We start from the raw sequence: 24,911 nt of genomic DNA on the forward strand, positions 1-24,911 counted from the left end.
ACTTTGATGTGACTTTCATGTGACTTGTATGCCATAGACTCTGCAAGTTGCATAAAAGTCTCAAGCAAGTTGCACTGGAAATCGTACGACCATGGGGTCACAGCAGTGTGAACTGAGCCTTACTTTAACATATCTCTCCATAGTTGAAGTAGCCCTAACATTGCTGTTTAGTTGGTTGTAGGATGGCTGCCCATGCTGCAGTGTGTGCTTTGTCACCTACTAGAATACATATTTTAATACATTTTTATTTCAGTGACTGCTATTGAGATTTAAAACGTTGATTAGAGAACTCAATGACCAAAGATGAGTATATGGTTTTGTTAGACGGAAGGAATGTGTATGTGGGGGATGGGTGCAGTGAGAATATATTCACATTGTGCTGTAGCTTTGCTGAAGTGTGAGAATAACCTAGGCTTGGCACAGATGAGTCATTAGGCAGACAGATTCTCAAAAAGCTATGTCATGGCTTCATGTGAAATGTACCTGCATAGACTTCTTTATATACAATACCTTTCAGCTGGCTTTTAACGTTAAACATTACCACTAATCTGATATTTTACAAAGGGTGTAAATGTAGTTTGATGGATACATATTGGTTTATAAACCTACATAAATGATAGGATATCATGTGGGGCATGCTATTTCCATTTTGGTGAACTGCTAATGTTGATATGGCTATATATATGTCCCTAAACCTTCTGCAATGAGAAAAAGGGACATGTTATAACACAAAACAAGTGGGGAAAAAAACACTGCCGCCAAACCCACATTTGTGTTAAAAAGCAGAAAATGATTGCTTAGCTCCATAATCTCTTTTTTTCACTAGTATTTTTTTACACTGGCTTTTCAAACTAGCAAATGCAATAAGTCAGAGCTGGGATCTATTACCTTTTCCACATAAAGTGTCAATTTACAAGCATTGGACAACCATCGTGCTAGTGAAACAATAGTGCATCATAGACCTTAGAATCAATTCCTGCACTTTCAAACCTCAGATCAGCCCCGATTCCTGCACCTTAAGACCTCGGATCAGTTCCAAATTCCTGCACCTTCACACCTCAAATTAGACACAATTCCTGCACCTTCAGACTCCAGATTAGACCCAAATCTTGCACCTTCAGACCTCAAATCAGGCCCGGTTCCTGCAACTTCAGACCTTAGATCAAACCCAAATTTAGTACCTACAGACCTCACATCAGGCCCAGTTTCTGAACTTGCACACCTCACATCAGGCCCAGTTTCTGCACCTTCACACCTCACATTAGGCCCAATTTGTGCACCTTCACACCTCTCACATCAGGCCTAATTTCTGCAACATCAGAAACACAGCGTTTTACATCCATACCTACATAATTTGCAGCTAGCAATCTCACGAAGTAGAGGAAGAGAGTAGTCAGGCAGTCTTCATTATGTAATGTCCTATGCTAGTAATGGGAGTAGGACCAGCACCTGAACAGCAATGATGTCAGGCATGCCTCTCTGAAACATCATGAAGCTAGGTGGGCTGTGGGTGCCTAGGGAACTGTCAACTGTCAAGGCAGCATAGCTATTTTTGTAGGGAGCAGGGGCCCACTGGAGTATTCTCCAGCAGGCCGAGCTGAGCCTGCTGTCATACTAAATGAAAATCTTCTAGTTGCCATTGAAAATTACATTACATGTCTGCCCTGACACACTTTCCTTAAGCTGCCTCCTATTTAAGAGGATAGATGAAAAGTTTTGTTAGTTAAAATGTACATTTTTATAGAGTCTACACAACAGTACAAAGAGAGGCACAAGATTATATCCAAGACTTGTGAGCTGCTATAACATTTGCTTAGTGCCGAACCAAAATATAAATTAATAGATCACCTGCACCTAACACATACTCATACAAATGTGCCAAACTACATAAATGCCAAATTGTGCTGCGCTCCACTGTTGCCGATAAATTCTAAATACATGAATATGTGCAAATTTCATATAGTGCAATTTTACATAAATCTACTGTTAATATCAAAAAATGTCCATATACAATTCTATACAACTCTTGTGTTATGCTTCTTAATTCACCTCCAGTGTCAAAATTTACTTCAAAACTCATGCACCCCCACCAGTTGTGCTCTCACCTCATATATATAACCAGACCATTAAGTGAGGTCATATACAGCATGTGTCCCTTTAATTGGGCCAAGTGTGGATGGGATGGTATCCTGCTGAATGGGATCCCATTCACTCATCTAATGTCTCTCCTCCAATGGTAGGTATGTTAAGAGAATAACCAGATCATAGTGCTTTATCCTTAAACACTCATTTATTAATATAAAGTAGTACACTCACATGATCAATGTACATAAAGCGCTTTGTGCAAGAAATTGCCTCCTGAAAGTGATGATATCCTGTGTAGAGCCAGCTGATGATGTAAGGTCCCTTTACACGAGCATTAGACATACAGATGGAATGAACGCGGTTAAATGGGCTTTGAGAACATTCACAGATGTTGCTCTGGCCACAAGTCTGGTGATGCCCAGTCCAGTTTCTCGAAGCTTAGTAAAGACGTCTCCAGATCTGTTCGGTAAAAAAAGGAAAGGCCAGTCCGCCTCCAAGCATAATATAAACCCGGATAGGACAGCCCTGCTCTCCTCAGGCCTCACACAGGACACTGGCTGGACTTCACTGTGTGAGGCCCGAGGATAACACGAGAGTTGTGAAGAATCGTATATTGACATTTTTTGACAGTGGATTTATGTACCATTGCACTATATGAAATTTGCACATATTCATGTATTTATAATTTATCGGCAACAGTTTGGTACAAATGTACAAATATACAAAATGTACAAATATACAAAAAGAGGCACAACTGAGGAGAAGAAAAGGCACATAGAAATTTGGTTGAAAAAGAGATAATGTCTTAAAAAAAAGGGACATTTGGGAACTATGCATAGATATGACATATATGTTGTTTATGCTAGCTATAGAATTAACTTGAGTCAATTCTGAATTTGACTTTTGTCAACCCAGCTGGTGCTTGCAGGAATTGGTTGAAATTCTATGGGCACCTTTACTCACGCAGTTTTTAATCAATCTCATGTCTGTAGCAAATACCAGCCAAAGGGAAAGGGAATGATCAGTTTAGCAGGCTAGTCATCTTAGTGGTTGTTTACCCTGAGATAAGCAGCCTTCCAAGCACCTGGTTGATTCTCTTTTTTTGGCACCTCTGTATTAATTGAAATAAATGTGTGCACTCAACTGAACACAGCATACATGCTTATGAACCACTCTAGCCTAGCAGCCTGAAAGAGGTAGGATTGTGCCTCCATGTCCAAAATGTCAATTATCACACTTATTCAGTAATTGTTTCCACAATCTAGTTTTCCCTTTATCCATTCCTGCCAGACTTGAGTAGAAGGTTGAATGTTCCTCTGGGTAGGACTGCATTCTCTTGACAGTCATTATTGCTTTATAACAGGAGTGTTCAGCCTTATGAAGAGTGAGAGCCACTTAAGTGGTTTGGTAACCGGTTGTGGGCCACAATGTAATATGGGGGTTTACCACCCCCAAACCACAAAACTGCTTTCACATTGATGCTCTGCTGTTTATTCGCACCGTGGGTGCAATGCAGTGCACATGGAGCTTTCCTGCTGGCTTGTTGCGCTTTTCCATAGACTTCTATTGCATCTTGCAGATGTGGTGTACTTTCTGAAAGCACACCAAACTCTCAGGATATAATAGAATGGCTCAGTTCAGCTAACCCACAGGAAAGCTGCAGATGCATTGCGCCGCACTTGCAAATCAGTGTGAAAGCAGCCTAATAGTTGGTAGCCCTTTTATATGTGCTATATGCCCCTTCCGACTCCTATTATGCCCATTATAGGTGTTGTTTAACACACTGACTTTCTTTTGCTCTTGCAGCTGCTGCTGGAATCACTCTCCAGGCTGCTAGAAAGGATTAGAGGCGTCACTTGGTATCACTCCGCCTGGGACAGGAACCGGCACTACGGAGGAAGCACTGGCTTATGCGGCTCCTGCTCCCTCCGCAACCAGCTGTTCCCTCCACTGCCTCACTGAGCTCTGATGCTCTGGGATGGAGAGTCGGCAAGCAGGACCATCTTAACGCATGGGCATTGTTAATGTTGCATTACACCATACTTGCTAACTGATTTGCCAGGACAGTCATGCTTTTTATAAGCTGTCCCGGAATGGCCTTGTCCTGGGCAGCATCCCGTAATCTGGGCTGCGGGGACAGAAGCATGTCACTCAGCTAAATCTATAATTGGAATGACATATTTCCCTGCTAATTGTTTAAAATAGATTTTATTGAAAGTACTAATAAATGTATGTTTAGTTCTATCTGCTATTTATACCTTCATTATTGAGAGTAGGTGCCCCAGCTCATTACTTTGCCCAGAGGTCTATGATGCTATTAAGATGGCAAATCCAGATCGGGGTTGCCAACCCCAGGAATGCACTTCCCTGGTTTGAGGTTGCATACCACTTCAGAGGGCTCAGGTTGAGCACCCCTGCTTTGTAACATCCCTTCTTCCTCATGCATAGAAGGCTGTGAAAAAAATGTATTTTCAAATGATCATATGAGTGCCTTGTTTGGGTCTGTGTAAGGTAAACTTAGTTGGCTTCCTGAATTAAAAATGTAGCAGAGTTTTCTTTATAATATTTAGATGTATACTTACTATTTTTACTTCTTGCACAATTTGATTAAAAGTAAGTGTTTAATGAGTTCTTTTTTTTTTCTAATAATTGCTGAAGTAAGCAAGCCAGATGCATAGTTTATATTGTAGGAAAACAATTTCAAGGAAATTACATGATTCTGTTTGTAGTAATTATGCTAATAATATTATAGGCATATTCAAAGTTGAACCACAGACACCAATTATAGCAGTTACGTATTCATTAAAAACTGTATTTTTCGTGTAATCAGCATATGTATCCAAAAATGGATATCAGCCTCCCTATTCCTATTATGGCAGAATTTAGACTGTGACAGGCAACACCAAAAGCCAATATGGTTTTGCTGCATGTGCTGATTGGTTAGGAGAATAGAGTGAGGAAGCAGAGGGATGACCTCTTCAGTGTGCTGTTGGTTCTTTATTGTCCAGTCAGCAAGTTGACAGCATATTCTTTACTGAGCGTTGCTGTTTCTGCTGCAGTAAAGGTTGAGGACTTATTGCTTTAAACAGTGATATCAGTCTGCTTTGTGAACATGCCCAAAGGAGAGGAGAGCATAATTGTGTCATTACGAGTGTGTTGCTTTTCATGTTGTTTTTTATGTCTCATCACGGGCTAGGATAAGTTCTAGATGGGTTGGCACATATGTTCATATCTTAAGATTGGCTGAGAAAATTTATAAAAAAAAAACCTTTGGCAGACCAGACAGGTCACATGTATGTATTTTAGCTGCATATTTAGAATTTATTTCAGTTTTAAATGATCCCTTCGGGAGTGTAAAGTGCTGACTTTGTCAGGTAACTGAGCCTGACTCATTTTCTGCAATGTGAACAGGCAGGTAAAATAATAGACCATGAATATCTCTCACAAATTACTTACAGGTATTGGCCCGATGCAAAATAACAGTCTATGAGAGATGAACTTTATGATGAGGAATGTAGTCACTGGTTGGATGGTAATCTAGCTGAAATAATATTCTTCATTTTTAATTAACAGAATCAGTCATTTTACCTATCAAACTATTGAATCGCTATAAAATATTACTGAAAATACACTCTACCGTTAATTTTTCATATGAACAGACTTTTAGGATTTGGTTACTTCTATATCCAGCTTGAGAAGATATGTTTTACAGTTCAAGTTCTAGAAAAGTTCTAAAGTTCTGTTCTTGTAAAGCAGAACTCCAATAATAATATAGCTCTGTCATCATTAATATATCAATAAATGTATTTATAAATGCTAGCAGTGTAAGTCCCTGAATTTGACCTGGGATTAGCCTCTTCCAATCCCTGTACAGTACAGCTGGAGCATGAGAGAAATACACAGTACAAGAAGCCAATCAAAATATGATAAGAAGCAAGCTAATAGGAGGAAAAAGCAGAGTGGCAGATGAGCTCATCACTGTACTGCTTCTCATTTCACTGTCCAGTCACAGGTTGGGGCAGGTTCAACTTCAGAGGAAGTGAATTGCTTGATACTGACCTTCAGACTGAGCACATCTAGCTGCACAAAAAAGTGCTGCAGGGTAAATCTCAGGTTTCAAGGTAAATATTGCAGCAAACGTTTTTGTAATTTCATGATTTATGAACGTCTCATTTTTATTGTGTTAATTTATTTACATTTTTTGTCCCAAAATGCCTTATTGAATCTGATTTCTTGGATCTGTATCCTCTGATACTCTTATGTTTTCATATATATATATATATATATTAGAAATACACGTGTGTGTGTGTGTATATATATATATATACATACATACACACACTCACCGGCCACTTTATTAGGTACACCTGTTCAACTGCTCGGTAACACAAATTGCTAATCAGCCAATCACATGGCAGCAACTCAATGCATTTAGTCTTCTAGACGTGGTGAAGACGACTTGCTGAGTTCAAACTGAGCATCAGAATGGTGAAGAAAGGGGATTTAAGTGTCTTTGAACATGGTTGTTGGTGCCAGACGGGCTGGTCTGAGTATGTCAAAAACTGCAGATCTACTGGGATTTTCACGCACAACCTTCTAAATATGAAAATAAATAGCAGGCACCTGGAGTTGCCGGTATGTTAGATCTGTCAGCAGTTCAGGTCCACAATCCCTGGCATAATGATACTCACATTGAAACCTAGCTGCCTGCCAAGGGCGTGGATCTGTTATTACTCAAGTTGCTATGGGATAATACAGACAGTTTGTATGGAAGACACAATTGGGTTTATTTACTAATGCTGGAGAGTGGAAAATCAGGCTCAATTCTGCACAGAAACCAATCAGCTTCTAATCTCAGCTTGTTCACTTGAGCTTTGGCAAAAACCTGGAAGCTGATTGGTTTCTATGCAGAAGTGAGCCTAATTTTGCACTTTCCAGCTTTAGTAAATAAACTCCAATGAGAAAAGAAGCCTGCTGTATTTCAGTTTAATGTTCTCTATTTTCTTTCACCTTTCTCAATCCTCAACTTCCTTTATTGTGTATTATTTATAAATTCCTTTACTGTATGTATTTGCTTCCCGTTTTCTTTTCCTTTTGCTGAACTATTGTAAAAAAGCGGATAAAGATCCATCAGTGTAAAAAAGATTGTGTAATTTTTAGAGCTGAAAATGGAGTTTAATCTGGTTACAAGTTTTATCTTCTGCTCTCTCTCTCTCCTTTCCCTCTCATCAACCTGCTAATACAATTTTGAGATAACGCCTTTCTATTTTTGTCACATACCATATTTTAAACCCTGTGACATCATAGCTGTGCCTCTGTGCTTTTCTATGCAATACTGGCAGATCATGGCTGGTGGGAAGGGGTCTGTATATAGTTTCCTAAAAACATCACTATCCTGCCTCAGTACTCCTCTCAAGAACCCCCAACCCTGATGCAAAAATAGGCTGGCTCTTGGCAGGAGTTATGCAAATATTAAAATGCCTTGATGGATGTTTTCAGTCTGTAGGAGTGGGTATTCTGTAGCAGACCATTCTAAGTAATGCCCACATGTAATTCTGAGGCTCAATGATTGAGAGAACTAAAATCCAATGAATGAATGGGGAAGGCCAGGAAAAGTATAGCTTCCTTCCTGATCCCCCAGGAGGCAATCATCCAGCTCTTTTTTAAAACGATCTACTGAGTTGGCCAGAACTAGCTGTTGAGGTAGTCTCTTCCACATTTTCACAGCTCTTACTGTTGGTGAAAGTTAAATCTCGTTTCCTTTAGACATAAAGAGTGCCCCCTTGTCCTTTGTAATCATTTTAAAGTGAATAACTCTACACCAAGTTATAGATCACTTCTGTATTTATACATGGTGATTATATCCCCCTGATGCTCTCTTCTCAAGAGAGAATACATTCAGTATAGGTAATCTTTTCTCATAGCTGCATCTTTTCTCATAGCTGCATCTTTTCTCATAGCTCCATGCCTTTTTATCAGTTTTGTCACCCTTCTCTACACTTTCTCCAGTTCCCCAATATCCTTTTTATGAACTGATGCCCAAAAGTGAACTGGATATTACTTACTAATGATTTGTACAGGGGCAAAATGATGTCTCTTGCTTTCATGTCTATACCTTAAGTATTTTGCTTACTTTATAAACCGCAGATTGACATTCACTTCCCCAGCTGCTCTCCTCCTAGATTGTACAATGCATACATGTTCTTAAGTGCATAATTTTACATTTATCAATATTAAACCTCATATGTCACATAATTGCCCAATTACTGTAAACAGTGCATTAAGGTCAGCTTGTAAATTGGAGGATGTGAGGATGTTATTCCACTACATAGCTTGGGGTCATCTGCAAAAACAGAAATTGTACTTTTATTCCAAAACTCTATATCATTTATAAATAGGTTAAAAAGTAAGGGTCCCCAAACACTGAATCTTGGGGTACACCGCTAATACTCTTAGACCATTCAGGTTATGAATCATTAATCATTACTCTCTGAATATGGTCTTTTAGCCATTTACAAAGTAAATTTTCTAAGCCTGTGCACTTGTACATTAGTCGCGTGTTGGGAACTGTATCACGTATTTTTGCAAAGTCTTAAGTATACTCAGGGGTGTATTTGCCACAAGGCAAACAAGGCATTTGCCTAGGGCAGCATTTTTCAGGGGGTCAGTGGCATCTTTCAGGGGGGCAGTGGCATTTTTCAGGGGGTCAGCGCCGCCCCCCAAAGGAAGGGATGGAAGAAAGGACACACACACAGCATGGGGACCACGTGAGATCTGAGAGGGGCTGCAGGCTGCTTGATGGTGTATGCAGGGGCATGGGGGGGGGCATTGCCAGTGTATGGGGGCAGTGGTAGTGGAAGGGTCACTCAGGTGGGGATGGGGGGCTGGGGTGTTGTTGGTCAATGTCAGACTCTCTTTGTGGGGGCGGGGGGTGCTGCTTGGTGTCAGGGTCTCTCCGTGGGGGGAGCCAATTTTTGTGTAGCCTAGGGCAGCACGAAACCTAAATACACCACTGAGTATACTACGTCCACAGCCACTCCTTTCCCTAGCTTTTTGTTTACAACCTCATGAAAAGAAAGTAGATTCCTTTGATAGCTTCAGTTTTTCATGAATCTATACTATCGCTTAAATTATGTTTTTCTAGCAAAAACTCTTCTATGCAGTCTTTTATCAAACTCCCAAATATCTTCCCGACTATAGAAGTTAAAATAACAGGTCTGTAGTTACTTGGTAAAGAATTTGATCCCTTTTTAAATATAGACACCAGATTGGCTTGGTACCGCTATATTGGTGCAAAGTCAGTCATTAAAGAGTCTCTAAATAGTAGAAACAATGGCTTCAAAATGACAGAGCCCATGAGCCATCTGTTTCTGGTGCTTTATTCACCTTTATGTTGCCTAAATATTTCTGGACCATATCAGTTTTGAGTCATTGGGTTCTTTTGGGGCTATGTCAATTCTTTTCCCTATTACAGACTTGAAGCAAGCATTTGATTAGTGGGTGCTTTGGGCCATACCACTGGTCTACCATATATGAGTGAGAGTTTTTTGTTGCGGAAAAAGTATATATATTGTAATAAAACATGTTCCATACTTCTGGGATTCCATTAAAATGGCAGGTCTGGATGACCGTTTAGGGGCTTTCGAATGAAGTTAGTTGATGGCGAGAAAGAATGTTTTGACTAACATTTTTTCAGAATTTCTGTATGAATGTCTGAAATAAAATGTAACTGTGTAGGGCTAGCTGAAATGTATTAGTACAGGCACATCTGTGACTATAAAGCTTAGCTTGGCAGCTTCTTGGAACAAGCACACAGCAAGTGAAGTCAGAGGAGGTTTGGAACAACTATTGTGCATACTTACTTACCTGTACTCGGGTCAATGAGTCACAGTGTACTGAAGTAATAGGATCACCCTGACAGCCACACAACCAGCGTTTTGTGGGGGTGTAATCAGGGGCGGACTGACAACTCATGGGGCCCCCGGGCAATAGGGGATCATGGGGCCCCTGTGTCCTTGCCCAAACTCAAAAAAGCCTATGAAAAAGGTACCAGGGGCATCTCATGGGGTCCCTACTGACCCCGGGCCCTCGGGCAGTGCCTGAGTTTCCAAATGGTCAGTCCACCCCTGGGTGTAATGATATTTAGATTTCCTCTTCTGTACAGCAGTGTAAACTGGGATCAGTGCTTTTTTTATGAGAGAATAATGATAGGTCGATGTATCAGTTTTCTATTTGTGAACATTTTAGCAATGTATTGAAGATCTGTGGTGCTGGAATGGATTTCTGGGATGACTTGTGTGATTCACTGTGCATTTTTTCCTTTGGTCTTTAATTACTGACATCCTCCTGGGTACATTGGTCAACGGTGCTCAGTGGTGCTAAGGAACCATGTGGCCGGTTGCCATAGCAAACTGGCTTGTTTGCAGTGTGATAAGAGTTGTACAGAGCTGTACATTTAAGCCCAGCTGTTACTGAACTTGGCAAATATAATAATAGAAATTGAAATGGCTTTTTTTGTACTAGACCTTGTCATTATTATGGTTTGCAGCAATCTAATTATACAAAACATATATTTTTTTTCTTAGCGTTAACACATATTCTCCTGAGAACTTGGCTACAGTCATGATCTGTGGCAGACTCAGGGCTTATAAATATTTCATTGTATTGACTTAATCATACAATCATATTCTAGCAGCCAGATTAAAAATATATATGCATGTATTATAATATATTTAATTAGTTTATCATAGTAAATTGAAAAACTTTTATGAGGACCTATCACAAATGTGTGAAATCATACTGATGTCTTGAGGATATTGCTGTTGCTATTTTATAACATTTGTTATAACATTAGTATAACAATGACATATTCTGTTAAGCTGCTTGGCTCAGAGGATTCTCAGGGAAGTGGAAAATATTTCTGGTATCCCTCTATAAATGAATACAAAGGGTGACTTCTTAATATTCTCAGTTACCCTAAGACTTATACTCACACTAAACCGTCCTGTAACCCCTAAATTATACCTCCATGTAACCCAACACTTACCCTTCTGTAATGCTCCCATTAACCCCAAGAATACCCGCACCCTAAGCCTCCCCATACCCTCATACTATACCTCCCTGTAAAACCCACACTAAAGCTCCCTATAACCCTCCTTGTAATGTCTCTGAAGGTTCTCATTTATCCAGGTCATGGTATATCTAGTAATATTTATCTGCATTCAACTATGCTTGTTCTGTAATATTGAAGACATTTGTTTTTACACTTCAGGACAACTTAATCCAATCACCATGGAATATATAAATGTTGATTGTCCAAGAGCAAGATGGGAGTTGTGAATATTGTGGTGCCATCTTGATATAGTTACATAACCCCATTGTAGGCGTCAGGAAGCCAGCATAGGTGTTAGTTTCTCTGTCAAATCACAGGGTATAGATGTTAAAACACATTGGGGTAGATTTAGTAGAACTGGAGCACTCAGAATCTGGTGCAGCTGTGCATGGTAGCCAATCATCTTCTAATTCAGCTTGTTCAATTAGGCTTTGACAACAAACCTGGAAGCTGATTGGTTTCTATGCAGAGCTGCACCAGATTTTGCACACTCCAGTTTTAGTAAATAACCCCCACTGTATGTGGAAGAATGATAGTGACAAAGGCTACCACCCCTGTTCAGAGATGATAAGTGTGAAAGTTGTGCTGTAATTTTGTTCTAGTTACATAACCCCATTGCTGGTGTCAGGAAGTCTGCACAGTTGTTACTTCTCAATTTACTCTCGAATTGCAAGGTAGAGATTTTAAAACACATTATATGGGGAAGACATATAATGTTAAAAAATAGTTGTTGCATTTCATGCCTCTTCCGAACCAGTTGTCCTCTTTATCCAAAACTTGCACTTCATTGTCCTCAAAAAAATGTCCCTTTTCTTTAAACTGGAACTGCACTGCATCTGAGCACCACAAACCAAAAATGCTATTGAATTTATTGTTCTTCAAAGCAAACTCCCCCATCCATCCATGTCTCCATGCTTTATTTTGCTGAGAAATCATTTTGAAACACACCCTAGCATTTCTGGCTGTGGCCATCTTGAGTACGGACACATGATTCATATAGCATTCACTTCTTGGAATCCATCTGCTCTTAGCTCAGGCCTTGGCTGAGATGAGAACCCTCCCTCCCCTCCTGAAAACTCCTTGGATGTACAACATCATTTGACTAGGCATGAAAACCAGGAAATAACTGTAGAAATTAAAAATAAAAATTTTAAAAGTAAATATGATATACAGTCATGGCCGAAATTGTTGGCACCCTTGATATTTTTCCTGAAAATCAAGTATTTCACACAAAAAAGGTATTGCATTAACACATGTTTTGCTATACACATGTTTATTCCCTTTGTATGTATTGGAACAAATATAAAACAGAGGCAGAAAAGCAAATATGACATAATGTCACACAAAACCCCAAAAATGGGCTGGACAAAAGTATTGGCACCCTTAACTTAATATTTGGTTGCACACCCTTTGGAAAACATAACTGAAATCAGTCGCTTCCTATAACCATCAATAAGCTTCTGACACCTCTCACCCGGAATTTTGGACCACTCGTCCTTTGCAAACAGCTCCAGGTCTCTCTTATTGGAAGGACACCTTTTCCCAACAGCAATTTTAAGATCTCTCCACAGGTGTTCAATGGGATTTAGATCTGGGCTCATTGCTGGCCACTTCAGAACTCTCCAGCGCTTCTTTGCCATCCATTTCTGAGTGCTTTTTGACGTATGTTTGGGGTCATTGTCCTGCTGGAAGACCCAGGATCTTGGACGCAAACCCAGCTTTCTGACACTGGGCCCTACAGTGCGACCCAAAATCCTTTGGTAATCCTCAGATTTCATGATGCCTTGCACACAGTCAAGGCACCCAGTGCCAGAGGCAGCAAAACAACCCCAAAACATCATTGAACCTCCACCATATTTTACCGTAGGTACTGTGTTTTGTTCTTTGTAGGCCTCATTCTGTTTTCGGTAAACAGTAGAATGATGTGCTTTACCGAAAAGCTCTATCTTGGTCTCATCTGTCCACAAGACGTTTTCCCAGAAGGCTTTTGGCTTACTCAAGTACATTTTGGCAAACTGTAGTCTTGCTTTTTTATGTCTCTGTGTCAGCAGTGGGGTCCTCCTGGGTCTCCTGCCATAGCGTTTCATTTCATTTAAATGTCGACGGATAGTTCGCGCTGACACTGATGCTCCCTGAGCCTGCAGGACAGCTTGAATGTCTTTGGAACATGTTTGGGGCTGCTTATCCACCATCCGGACTATTCTGCGTTGCAATCTTTCATCAATTTTCCTCATCCGTCCACGACCAGGGAGATTAGCTACAGTGCCATGGGTTGCAAACTTCTTGATAATGTTGCGCACTGTGGACAAAGGCAAATCTAGTTCTCTGGAGATGGACTTGTAACCTTGAGATTGTTGATATTTTGCCACAATTTTGGTTCTCAGGTCCTCAGACAGTTCTCGTCTCCTCTTTCTGTTGTCCATGCTTAGTGTGGCACAGACAGACACACAATGCAAAGGTTAAGTGAACGTCTCTCCTTTTTATCTGCTTTCAGGTGTGATTTCTATATTGCCCACACCTGTTACTTGCCCCAGGTGAGTTTACAGGAGCATCACATGCTTGTAACATTCTTATTTATCCGCAGTTGTGAAAGGGTGCCAATACTTTTGTCCAGCCCATTTTTGGAGGTTTGTGTGACATTATGTCGAATTTGCTTTCTTTCCTCCCTTTTTTTGTTTTGTCCCAATACACACAAAGGGAATAAACATGTGTATAGCAAAACATGTGTTAATGCAATACGTTTCGTGAGAAATACATGATTTCCTGGAGAAATATCAAGGGTGCCAACAATTTCGGCCATGACTGTACTTTCCTATCCATTTACTAATGCTAGCAGCATAAGGATTAAAAATAGTCAATGTTGATTGAGAGAGTAAAGTTCTACTATGAAGTGTAGAATGAAGAGTCTTGGCCTGTAGAATTTTCCCTCCTATGTTACACCATTTGTTTGTCTCTCTGTATCTGTACTGTTGCATTCCTCTTTACATTGTACTGCATATACATATAACTTTGACTGTGTTTAGGTCTTGGATCTTTAGGATGTTCAAGCTTCTGTCTAATCATGTTGAAGGACACAGGGCTGCAAAGTATGTTAAAGAGTTGTCTGGATTTTTCCAACACTCCAGCTACAGTACATATGGGATGACTATATAATTCTGTTTATTCTTCTTCTCTCCCATCAATGATCCAGAGTTTTTGCTTGAGCTTGTTCATGTTTCAACAAAGACCTAGTCTGGGTAGCCACAATATTTCAAGGCACTTCTGAAAGGTCTGTGTTTTTTTTCTTTAGACTACCTGTTTGCTGTTACAGATGCAGCTGTCAGCATCTGTGGTAGTGAGCCCTTGTAGATAGTCAACTTGGGGTTCCCCAGGGTGCAGAGTCTAAGCCCCAGCCTGCTTCTTCATCAGAGCCCCTGATGGCGGGGATGGGCTTGCAGCAAGGTGGGACCAGGTCGCGGTCCCTGGGTACGCCCAGCTGAGGATGAGGAGACCGCTCGCAGGAGCAGAGTACAATGGGAGGAGACAAACGGAAATCCGATAGACTAGCCGAGGACAGGACGGGCGGAAAACAAGCACAGTCAGAGAACGAAGCCGGGGTCGGTACACAAGTAGTCAATGCAAGATACAGGAAATAGCACCACACAGGAGCTCAGACAACTAGGAAGTGGCTCAGGCAAAGGGGGCTAGACTGAGCCAGTCTTATATAGGCAGCAAAACAAGGAGGCGGGCCAGGAAGTGATGGAAGGGAAGGAAATAAAACCCAGAGAACAGCAGACGATGCTCATAGGTGAGCACAGACAAACACACATGTGAAAGGGATCAGGAACAGCTCTGCAGCAAGGAGGTAAGAACACAAACAAGAAACTACAGGCTAACGTGTGACAGCAGCCTGATGTTGCAGAGTCCTAATAACCCCCAGTTTGAGTTTCAGTGGGTAGTGGGAGCCAAAAAGCAGATACTTTTCTCTGTGGGTAGATTTCTTTTATACTCTGATGTTCAAGTCACCCCCTCTTTGATGAAACAGCCCTGTTATTCAGTGCCTTTTTCCATGTAAACTTGATGTATTTGTCTACTGAGTTTAAGTGTTCACCAAAAGCTTGTATTTCTCATATTCTAATCTTGACCAATGTATCATCTACGTAACAGAAATTTAAGGTCATCTTATCCACTTCCTCCATGTACAGGTTATCTACAATGCAAGGAACAGGTGACCCTATAGTAAATAAATTAGGGTATGCAGCGCTATGTCAAATAATAAATCATTTACAATAACAGATCCCAGCAAAAAATGCTGAACCAAACACATCAATTGGAGTATAGAAAGTCTTAAACGTGATGAAATAAATACAGCAATAAGCTGATATAGATGGAAAATGTATCAGGAACGTCAGATGTACATTTGATCCTAAATACTGGAGGTTGTAGTACAATAATGCGCTTACCACAGGAACATACAAACTGAGCGTTGTATGTATGTCATCAGGTGTACCATCAGCGAATGGAAAAGCCTGGACAGCACAGCGGGCATTAACCTACCATCCACAGTAGACACTCAGGGATATCAGCAAACACTCGGGGGTCATATCTGGCTCACCAATGAGTCCAATGACATCCAGCCTCCTGGTGGTACTTCTCCTGGTTTAATCCACCTTGCACGGCTCGTAAATAACGAGCAAAAAGGCAAAATGGTGCTAATAGTGAAGCATATCTTTATTTGAATAACTTCCAAAGAAAAATAACATCAAACTCACATTTGACCCAGTCCCCAGGTATTCCAGGTATGTTCCAGGTTCCCTGGTGGCTAATGGCTCCCTGGTGGTCAGTGGCATCAGCTGGGTGGATCCCCTAACATGTTTTGAGCTCAAGCTCGTTATCAAAGGGGTCCCTATATCAATAGGTGACCCTATAGCACAGCTGTTCTGTATATAGGAGTGTTTGAAATAGGTGGTGGTGAGACAAAGGTCCAACAAGGAACATACATGGTCTGGCTTGAGTTCTGTTTGACTGTCAAGAGTTTCTTGTTTCAGATGTTTCTGTTTTCAGTTGGTATACAACTATAAAGGGATGTGGCATCATAGGACACCATTATTTGCTTTAACTCTATATTCAATCCATGAGCCTTTTTGACAGATTCTTTGGAGTTCTGAATATGATGACCTGGTGCCTAAGATTTGTCGAGCCCTGCATTAAACCTCCCTGTAACCTCAAACTATACTTCCCTGTAACCATCAACCTTACCCTCTGTGCCCAGGACCAACCATCCCTCGATAAAAGATACCAAGGTCTTTGCACTAGAATTTATTAATTCGATTCTGGCAATGTGGTTGTGTGTACAAAGTCTGAGTTGTCAGTATTTGTCAATGCTGTTCTTCATAGTATTATTATTATTATTATACAGGATTTATATAGTGCCAACAGTTTGCTCAGCGCTTTACAATATAACGGGAGACAATACAGCAACAATACAGTTCAATACAAGAGGGATAGGAGGGCCCTGCTCCTTGGAGCTTACAATCTAGGACATTTTGGTTTGTCAAGCCAGCTCCTAATACCACCAGTGGTGTCCAATATATAACATCAATATAGCTAAAAGATATTGTTAATTTATAAAAGAAATCAGTATTTGGTTAAAGAAAATGTGTAGATCATTTGGGCTTTCTTTTTCATAATAACCCTCTAGCTTACAAGCCTGTTCATTGAAAAAAAGAAACCTGTACTGAGAGAAGATGGAGCCATTGCTGACCTTTCCTTTGGATAATTCCTAGCAATAACGCTAAGCCAATAGATTCAGTGCTTCCTGTGGTAGTGAACCAGCACAATTATGGAAATCAAGAGTTAATTTACTCTGACTTTTTGATTTACATGCTTCTTTCACATCACTGTCTCCAAAAGCATTGCAGCCAGGCAGCTAGCAATTTCAGAAAGTGGTCAGCAAAAATAACTTTGAGATTTGTTTTGTATCATGAGCCCTAAAACAATGCAAGAAATGGGATAATACATGATGATAAGATGATATCTAGTTAATATGGATTAATGTGCATTGTGCATAATTTTTTTTAACTTTTCAGGCATGTGTCAGCATATGGGATGCAGGGTGTAAAGGAAAACCTGTTTATTACGAACTCCTTCATGACTAACCTTTGACTTGGTATGCCAAGAAAGTGAACTTATTTCCTTGTATTTCAAATTATAAGCATTTTTCTATGTATTATTTTCTATGGCCTTGTGTTTTTTTTCCTGTACTGATTTTGATTGCACAAGGACACAACAGTGCATCCGGCTTTATATTCGTTGTATATAGTTGGTCTCCTGCCTCTATCCCTTCATATGCACTCTGTGTAATCATTCATTTCACAAAGAGGAAAACCAGAGATAAACAGAATATGCTTTATAAGAAGCTATTGCCAGATGGGAGAATAGAGGAGGGAGGTGCATGGGAAATTTGGCGTAATGAGGTTGTCATGACAACGCACATCTATCTGTGTGTTAGGCACCTGAAATTAATTTTACCTGCATCACCTGGGCTACAGGACACACACTTTTCAAAGTCACAATGAAATTGTGGTAAGATGTCCTGTTTTGCATTTGATCAATTAGGCTTATTCAGTTAGGTGATGCATTGAATAATAAAATATGAAAATACATTATACAATAGCAGCCAATCAGAATTCAGTATACTGTAGGCAGTGAAATATGGATTCTGATTGATTCCTAATGGGTTAGTATAATTTGCATATTGCTTCTTGATCATGTTCAAGTTTCATTTGAACAGCTCTTTAATTTGAAGAGTTAGTAGTGGTTATAATTGAATGTATGGCTTACTGAAATGTAGAAGTAGTATGGAGAGAATATGAAACTGTTCAATATACTGTATATACAGACATATGCAAATGTATTACCACTTTGTTAATGCATGTCTCCTTTACATCAACAGAAAACAGGAGCTGTCAAACTCTTCAGAAGTCACAGTTCCGGATCGTCCTTTGTCACCACCAGCTACAGCACCACCAACCATGAAGGTAAATGCATATTCTAGATTGTATTATAACATGGTAACTTCACAGAGCTACACCATGTGAGTTATATGCTTCACTCTGCTATCTTCCTCCTCTGTGTGGACATATGACATTGACTGATTCACAAAAGGGATTACTTCATGTTATCAATGTAAATGCTACATAAGCTATTTCTTGCAGAATCTTACTATTCTGTGGTATTTACACACTTCTGGAAAAAAAAAAGGTTGTCATAAACGATATCACTCCTTAAGATACTCCTAGCTTCTGTTCGGCAACAATTATGAGGTTTTATGAAGTGTCTATCGAGGACAACAAAAAATGCCTTTAAGCATGAGATAATTCTGATTCATGAAATTCATGGGATTCATATCGATAATGAGAAATGAAGGCACTTCATCAAACCAAAAAAAAATTGTTTTGTTTTTTTTTTTGTACAATTGGGGAGATTTCTCTTTATTTCCAGTCCAGTAGACACTATAGAAAGAGAGAGAAACTCACTGGAATATGTGTCCCCATTGGAAGACTTACCCCCTTTTCCTGTTTTGGGAAAAACTGGTATAGGGGAACATTTTGGATTTTCAATCCTAGTGACAGTGGTCACCAGGAAAAATAACAGGAGTAAATCAACCTAAAGCCCCTGTTAATACAGACCATGTCTGGCCCAATCAGGAGGGGATCTGTTATCAGATCACCTGCTGAATTGTAGCAGAAAAGATATCACTTTTGTGACATGCCTATCTGATCACTTTTTTGCTACATTTAAAAACAGGAGCTTTCTGGACCCATATTAGATCTTTGTGCACCAGGACGTGCATTGGATATGAATGGACTGTGTCCGTATACATCAGACTGCTTCAGATCTGTCACATTTAGGTCTGAAAAAACAGAAAAGGATGCAGAACTTTTGCATTTTGTTTTTTTTTTTAAATCCTGGATACTCTGTTTACATCCAGCTGTCCTTAGAACATGGAGCTTCAGGTCAAGGCCCTTTGAGAAGTTGACAGCCAGACCTGACCAGACTCCCATATGAATGGGACCTAATGGGGTCAACAATTAAAACGGGAGTTCTAATCTCTCTAATCTCTTTAAGTATCCATTTAATGTAAAAAAAGTAATTAATCATCTATTTATTCTTTATGTTCATGATGGGGTTAACTTGCTTTCAATGACCCAGTGACAGAAGTGCTTTAAAACATATTTCCACTTATGCAATCAAATTTGATAAAACCCTGTTAAGTGTTTGTTATGTGTTTCCATTCACACAAATATTGAAGAACATATGTCATATGCAAAGTGGGATTTTATTGCCAACAATATGAACACAAACATTGCTTAAAATATACTTTATTCAAACATACTATACATTGTTATTCAAAATACATCAGTGTGAGTGAAATACATGGTAGTCATCATCAACCCAACTTCGAAAAGTTATTTGTATGGTTGTTAAACAAAAACCTCACTTATTACACGATGGTAATTTGTTCATAGATAGACAAATATAATTCAAGGTAGTCAGTCTGTAGTTTCTTCAACATGTTTCACGATGAGCGACATTAGGAGGATGCACTGCATAATGAGTATTCATCATATAGAAAAAAACATGGTAAATATAAACATTAGAGTACACAAAAGTGTGAAAATGACATTGGCACATCATTCACCACCATAATTATGCTGCACTCATGCGTTGCACCCTCACATGTTGGCTAAGTAGGTTTCACACTTCATGTACTCTAATGTTTATATGTACTATGTTTTTTTCTATATGATAGATACTCAATACGTAGTGCATCTTCCTGGTAAAGCCTATTGTGAAAAGCGTTGAAGAAACTATTAACTAACTACCTTGAATGATATTTGTCTATCTATGAAAAAGCCATCACTGTGTATTAAGTGATCTATTTGCGTAATAACCATACCAATAACTTTTCTGTTGATGGTGACTACCATGTATCTCACTCACAATGGTGTATTTTAACTGCTTCCACGGTGCCCCATAGCAGAAATACTGCTACAGTGCATCACGGCTGCGCAAAATTACGTATATATACGTGATTTAGCATTTTGGGCAGGGGGCGCACCCCGCCATTTATGGCCTTGGCTGTCAATCACCAGGTCCCGGCCGGTGATTCCCCATCGGCACCCGGTGATCTCCAAGTATCTCCGATGGAGGAGAAACCTGTATGTAAACAATACTGATCTCTCCCGTCAGCTCCTGCAACTGCTTTGTATGGCTCTGCATAGCAAAGCCATACAAAGCAGTGTGCTTACAGTGTAAAGCAAACACAGCCCACATAGTAAAACAGCACACAGCTAACCCTTTCATCGCCCCACATGTTAACCCCTTCCTGCCCAGTGTCATTAGTACAGTGTCAATGCTTTTTATTAGCACTGATCACTGTATTGGTGTCATGGGATGTCAGTGATACCAAGTCAGTTACGCCCAGTGTCAGAATGCCCGCCGCAGTCCCGCTATAAGTCACTGATCATCAACATTACTAGTAGAAAAACAAATTCCAGTATATATACCGCCATTTGTAAACTCTTTAACTTTCACATAAACCAATTAATTTACACATATTGGGATATTTTTTAGCAAAAGCATGTAGCAGAATACATTTTGGCCTAAATTTATGACGAAATTTGATTTTTTACATTTTTTTACTAGACCTGTTCAATAGTAAAAAGTAAAAAATATTGTTTTTTTTTTTTTTTAATTTTAGTTTACAGCACAAAAAATAAAAATCACAGAGGCGATCAAATACCACTGAAAGAAAGCTCTATTTGTGGGGAAAAAAGGACATACATTTCATATGGTTGCAGCATTGCATGACTGTGCAATTGTCAGTTAAAGTAACTTAGACCCATATCGCACAAAATGGACTTGTCAGGAAGGGGGGTAAATCCTCTGGAGGGCAAGTGGTTAAATAATGATATATGATGGAATAATTTATATGTTAAGTAATATTTGTGTTCATACTGTTGCCAGCTTAAAAGTCCCACTTTGCATATGACATATGTTCTTCAATACTCGGTTAACCGCATGCCGCCCAGCCACTGTACATATATACTGCGGCAGGGCGGCACTCACAGGCAAAACCACGTTTTAAGACGTGTGTTTTGTAAACAAATAGGGGGCGCGCGCGAGGCGCGCCACCACCCTATTTGTCCCGCGGTTCTCTGCCGCAGATGTCAGTCGCCCGGTCACAGCCGCTCCTTAGCAGCTATGTCCCGGCAATCGGCGGCAAACAGTGACAAGAGAGCACAGCTGCAGTAGCTGTGCTGTCTGTCACTTCCCTGACAGCTCGAGGATGAGCTGATCGAGAAAGAACAGTTTTTCTTTCTCGATCAGCCTTGTCCCGCCCAGCACACACCCCCTCGCCCTAGTAAAACACTCCCCTCACTCCTATAACCCTTCCCTGCTAAATAAAGTTAACCCCTTCCTCCCCATTGCCATTAGTACAGTGTCAGTTTTTTTTTTTTGCACTGATCACTGTATTAGTGTTTTTGGGGATGTCAGTGACCCCAAGTCAGTACCCCCCAATGTCAAAATGTCCGCCGCAGTCCCGCCATAAGTCGCTGGTCGCTGCCATAAGTCCCTGATCGCCGCCATAATTCGCTGATTGCCGCCATTATCAGTATAAAAAAAAACCTAAAAATCCCAGTATCTTTCCCGCCATTTGTAAACGCTATAACTTTCACGTAAACCAATTAATTTACACGTATTGGATTTTTTTTAGCAAAGACTTGTCGCAGAATGCATTTTGGCAGAAATTTATGACTAAATTAGATTTTTGCATTTTTTTTACTGGACATGTTTTATAGCAAAAAGTCCAAAATATTGTTTTTTTTTTCCTCAAAATTGTCAGACTTTTTTTTTTATAGCGCAAAAAATAAAAACTGCACCGGCGATCAAATACCACCGAAAGAAAGCTCAATTTGTGGGGAAAAAAAGGATGTAAATTTCATTTATGTACCATATTGCATGACTGCGCAATTGTCCGTTAAACTAGCGCAGTGCTGTATAGCAGAAAAATGGCGTAAATTGCAGTATTTATAGCATAGTTTGTAGAAGCTATAACTTCCACAAAAAACAATCAATATACACTTATTGGGATATTTTTTACCAAAAACATGTAGCAGAATACATTTTGGCCTAAATTTATAACTAACTTTGAGTTTACTATATATTTTTTATAGCTGAAAATAAAAAATATTGTTTTTCTTCAAAATTTTTGGCCTTTTTTTGTTTATAGCGTGAAAAATAAAAAGCGCACAGATGATCAAATACCACCGAAAGAAAGCTCTATTTGTGTGAAAAAAAGGACGTAAATTTCGTTTGGGTGCAGCATTGCATGACCGCGCAATTATCAGTTGAATTAGTGCAGCGCTAAGTAGCAAAAAGAGGCCTGGTCATTAAGGGGGGTAAATCCTCAGGAGCTCAAGTGGTTAATTGGAGATGTGGTGCCCAAATGATTCTACATTAGTCTCTATGAGTGATAATTCACAATCACACAGCATGCTTAAAATAAAAATATATTTCTTACCCTTTAGATGTTTATTAGGAGGAAGAATCATGGCTGACTGCAAGGTTTTTTGAACAATGTTTTAATGAGTTTATCCTCCTTAACATACAATAGAAGCTCAGCCTCTACACCTTTAACCCTTTGTTAGGACAGACAGTGTTCAATTGCTAATGAAAATCTGCTTGCACAGTACAGATGGGGTTAATTTTGACAAACACAGCTACCCAGCCCCCTCATAAACAAAGAAAATTACCTAGGATTTTTCCTTGCTGGAGGGTCTAGGACAGTGTTTCTCAACCTTTTTTCAGTCAAGGCACCCTTTAAAATTATGGGCAGTCCTGAGGCACCCTTTATAATTATGGACAGTGTTGAGGCACCCCATTCTAAAATGTGAAAAACTATTCTAATAAAACCCAACATTAGAGGTGATTTATTCTTCCAAAGCAAATACACTTTTGCACACTGGTACTGAGTAGTATTCCAGTGTTTCTCTTCTCCCTCAGTGTTTTCTCCATCATTGAGCTAATGTGACCCCAGCACTGATGGAGAGGGGCGGGGGAGGGTCAAACTAGGATGCTGTGCAGGCAACAGACATCTTCATCAACTGGTGATGTCATTGGTTGTCAGGACACTGGCGGCTAAAAGGTCTTAATGGTGCACAATGAGAACCTGTGGCTTTGTGTAACTAAAAGGCAGGCTTGTTGCACCCGCTGGCTTGTATACAATTTTTGGGCAATTTTTAGACATTTTGCCAAGGCACCCCTGAAGAAATCTCAAGGCACCCTGGTTGAGAAAGGTTGGTCTAGGATACAGCATCTATAAAAGGTACACTGCATTTTTTAAATATCTGTTTAGGTTATGCCATGTGAATTGGGGACATGTATCAAATGTAAAGTATGTGTTATCCCAATTTGGCTGCAAAAGTGGAAATACACTTTAAGTACATCTGTAAAGGACATTTATTGGTGGTGATGGTGGGAGCTGTACTGAAATGTGTTAAGGGGTTTATACAGCCTTTTAAATAAACAATAAACCAGTTCATATTGTGTAATGGATCCCATCTTCTAACAATTAATGGATGTACTACAACAGTGTAACAAAAGAACATGTTCTCCACGTGATGTTATTTAGACACTAGAGTAGAGTAGATACTACACATGTGTGTACCATGCTACTCCCACACAGTATAAGACATAATGTGTCTGTGGTTTGCTGTATTTTGGGACTACTCAACCATGAAAGCATTTTTTGGCTTCAGACTTATTTGCCTAAGTTACTGCAGACAAAGAACACACCTTCAATACACATTACACTTAACTTGCCATAATGGATACAGAGCTGACTTCCCAGCATAGGAACATTGTTAGCAAGAGAGTAATAGAACAGGTCCATCAATATCAATCTCTGTCCAATTATCTTCTTGTTGACTTCAATGGAAGCAAACTAAGTTCTTTGAAGCCACTTTCAGTTTATCTCCCTGGCTCTTTAGAATAAGAATATTTTTCTTTATACATCAATTTGTCAATAGCACCTATTTCAAGGCAAAATTTGGCTTAACCCTTTTGGAACTCGAGTTCATTGATGCATAGATAACCAGACCAAATGTAGAAATGCTGGTATGCTTCTGTTAACTAGATAGTAGTGCTATGACTAACATTATTCTACAGATTACAGACACTGTGGGGTCAAAACAAGCTTTCAGACCTACAGAGGTGAGCACAGGCACAGAAATGCTTTCAGACACGATGCACCATTAATTTTTAAATTGCGGGATTGCAATTCCAGGCTTGATCACAATAATAGCTTATTTGATGTGTAACCTACTGAAGTCCATTTTATGGATGTGGCAGAATTACCCTTGTTACTTTAAATCATTACATTTATTTCTAACTTAAAGTAGTTCAGGCCCACCCCAATTATGATGATGAGATTTATTTTAGACCTAATAATTAGACCACATGTGGTGTGGAGGATATTATTAAAGCCATCAGATAGCTGAATGACGGGAATGGCAGTGATGAACTTGGTGACCGGAGTTTCAGAATCTTCACAAGCGATCATCAGGCTGAGGTTGTACTGTATTTGTTTTTATTGTATAGTTATCTATGATTGGATTTCTCAAATTTTAATAATGGTGACCAAAGGTTCCAGAAGCTACCAATCGTT

General features: G+C 39.7%; 1 protein-coding gene across 4 annotated transcripts in view; it reads left to right on the top strand.

Annotated features, from left to right (window-relative positions):
• The window catches only part of RAP1GAP2 (RAP1 GTPase activating protein 2), a 918,850-nt gene that overhangs the window by 622,642 nt on the left and 271,297 nt on the right, over nt 1–24,911 (top strand). For all 4 annotated transcript variants that reach the window (XM_089683779.1, XM_089683780.1, XM_089683781.1 and 1 more), the window contains one exon: nt 18,132–18,216. In XM_089683779.1, the coding sequence (XP_089539905.1) occupies nt 18,132–18,216 (85 nt within the window). The remainder of the gene's footprint in view (nt 1–18,131; nt 18,217–24,911) is intronic.

Source organism: Staurois parvus, unplaced genomic scaffold (genome assembly GCF_062004578.1).
Source record: "Staurois parvus isolate SC_StPar_1 unplaced genomic scaffold, SC_StPar_1.0 ptg000321l, whole genome shotgun sequence".
In the NCBI taxonomy this organism is placed as follows: domain Eukaryota; kingdom Metazoa; phylum Chordata; class Amphibia; order Anura; family Ranidae; genus Staurois; species Staurois parvus.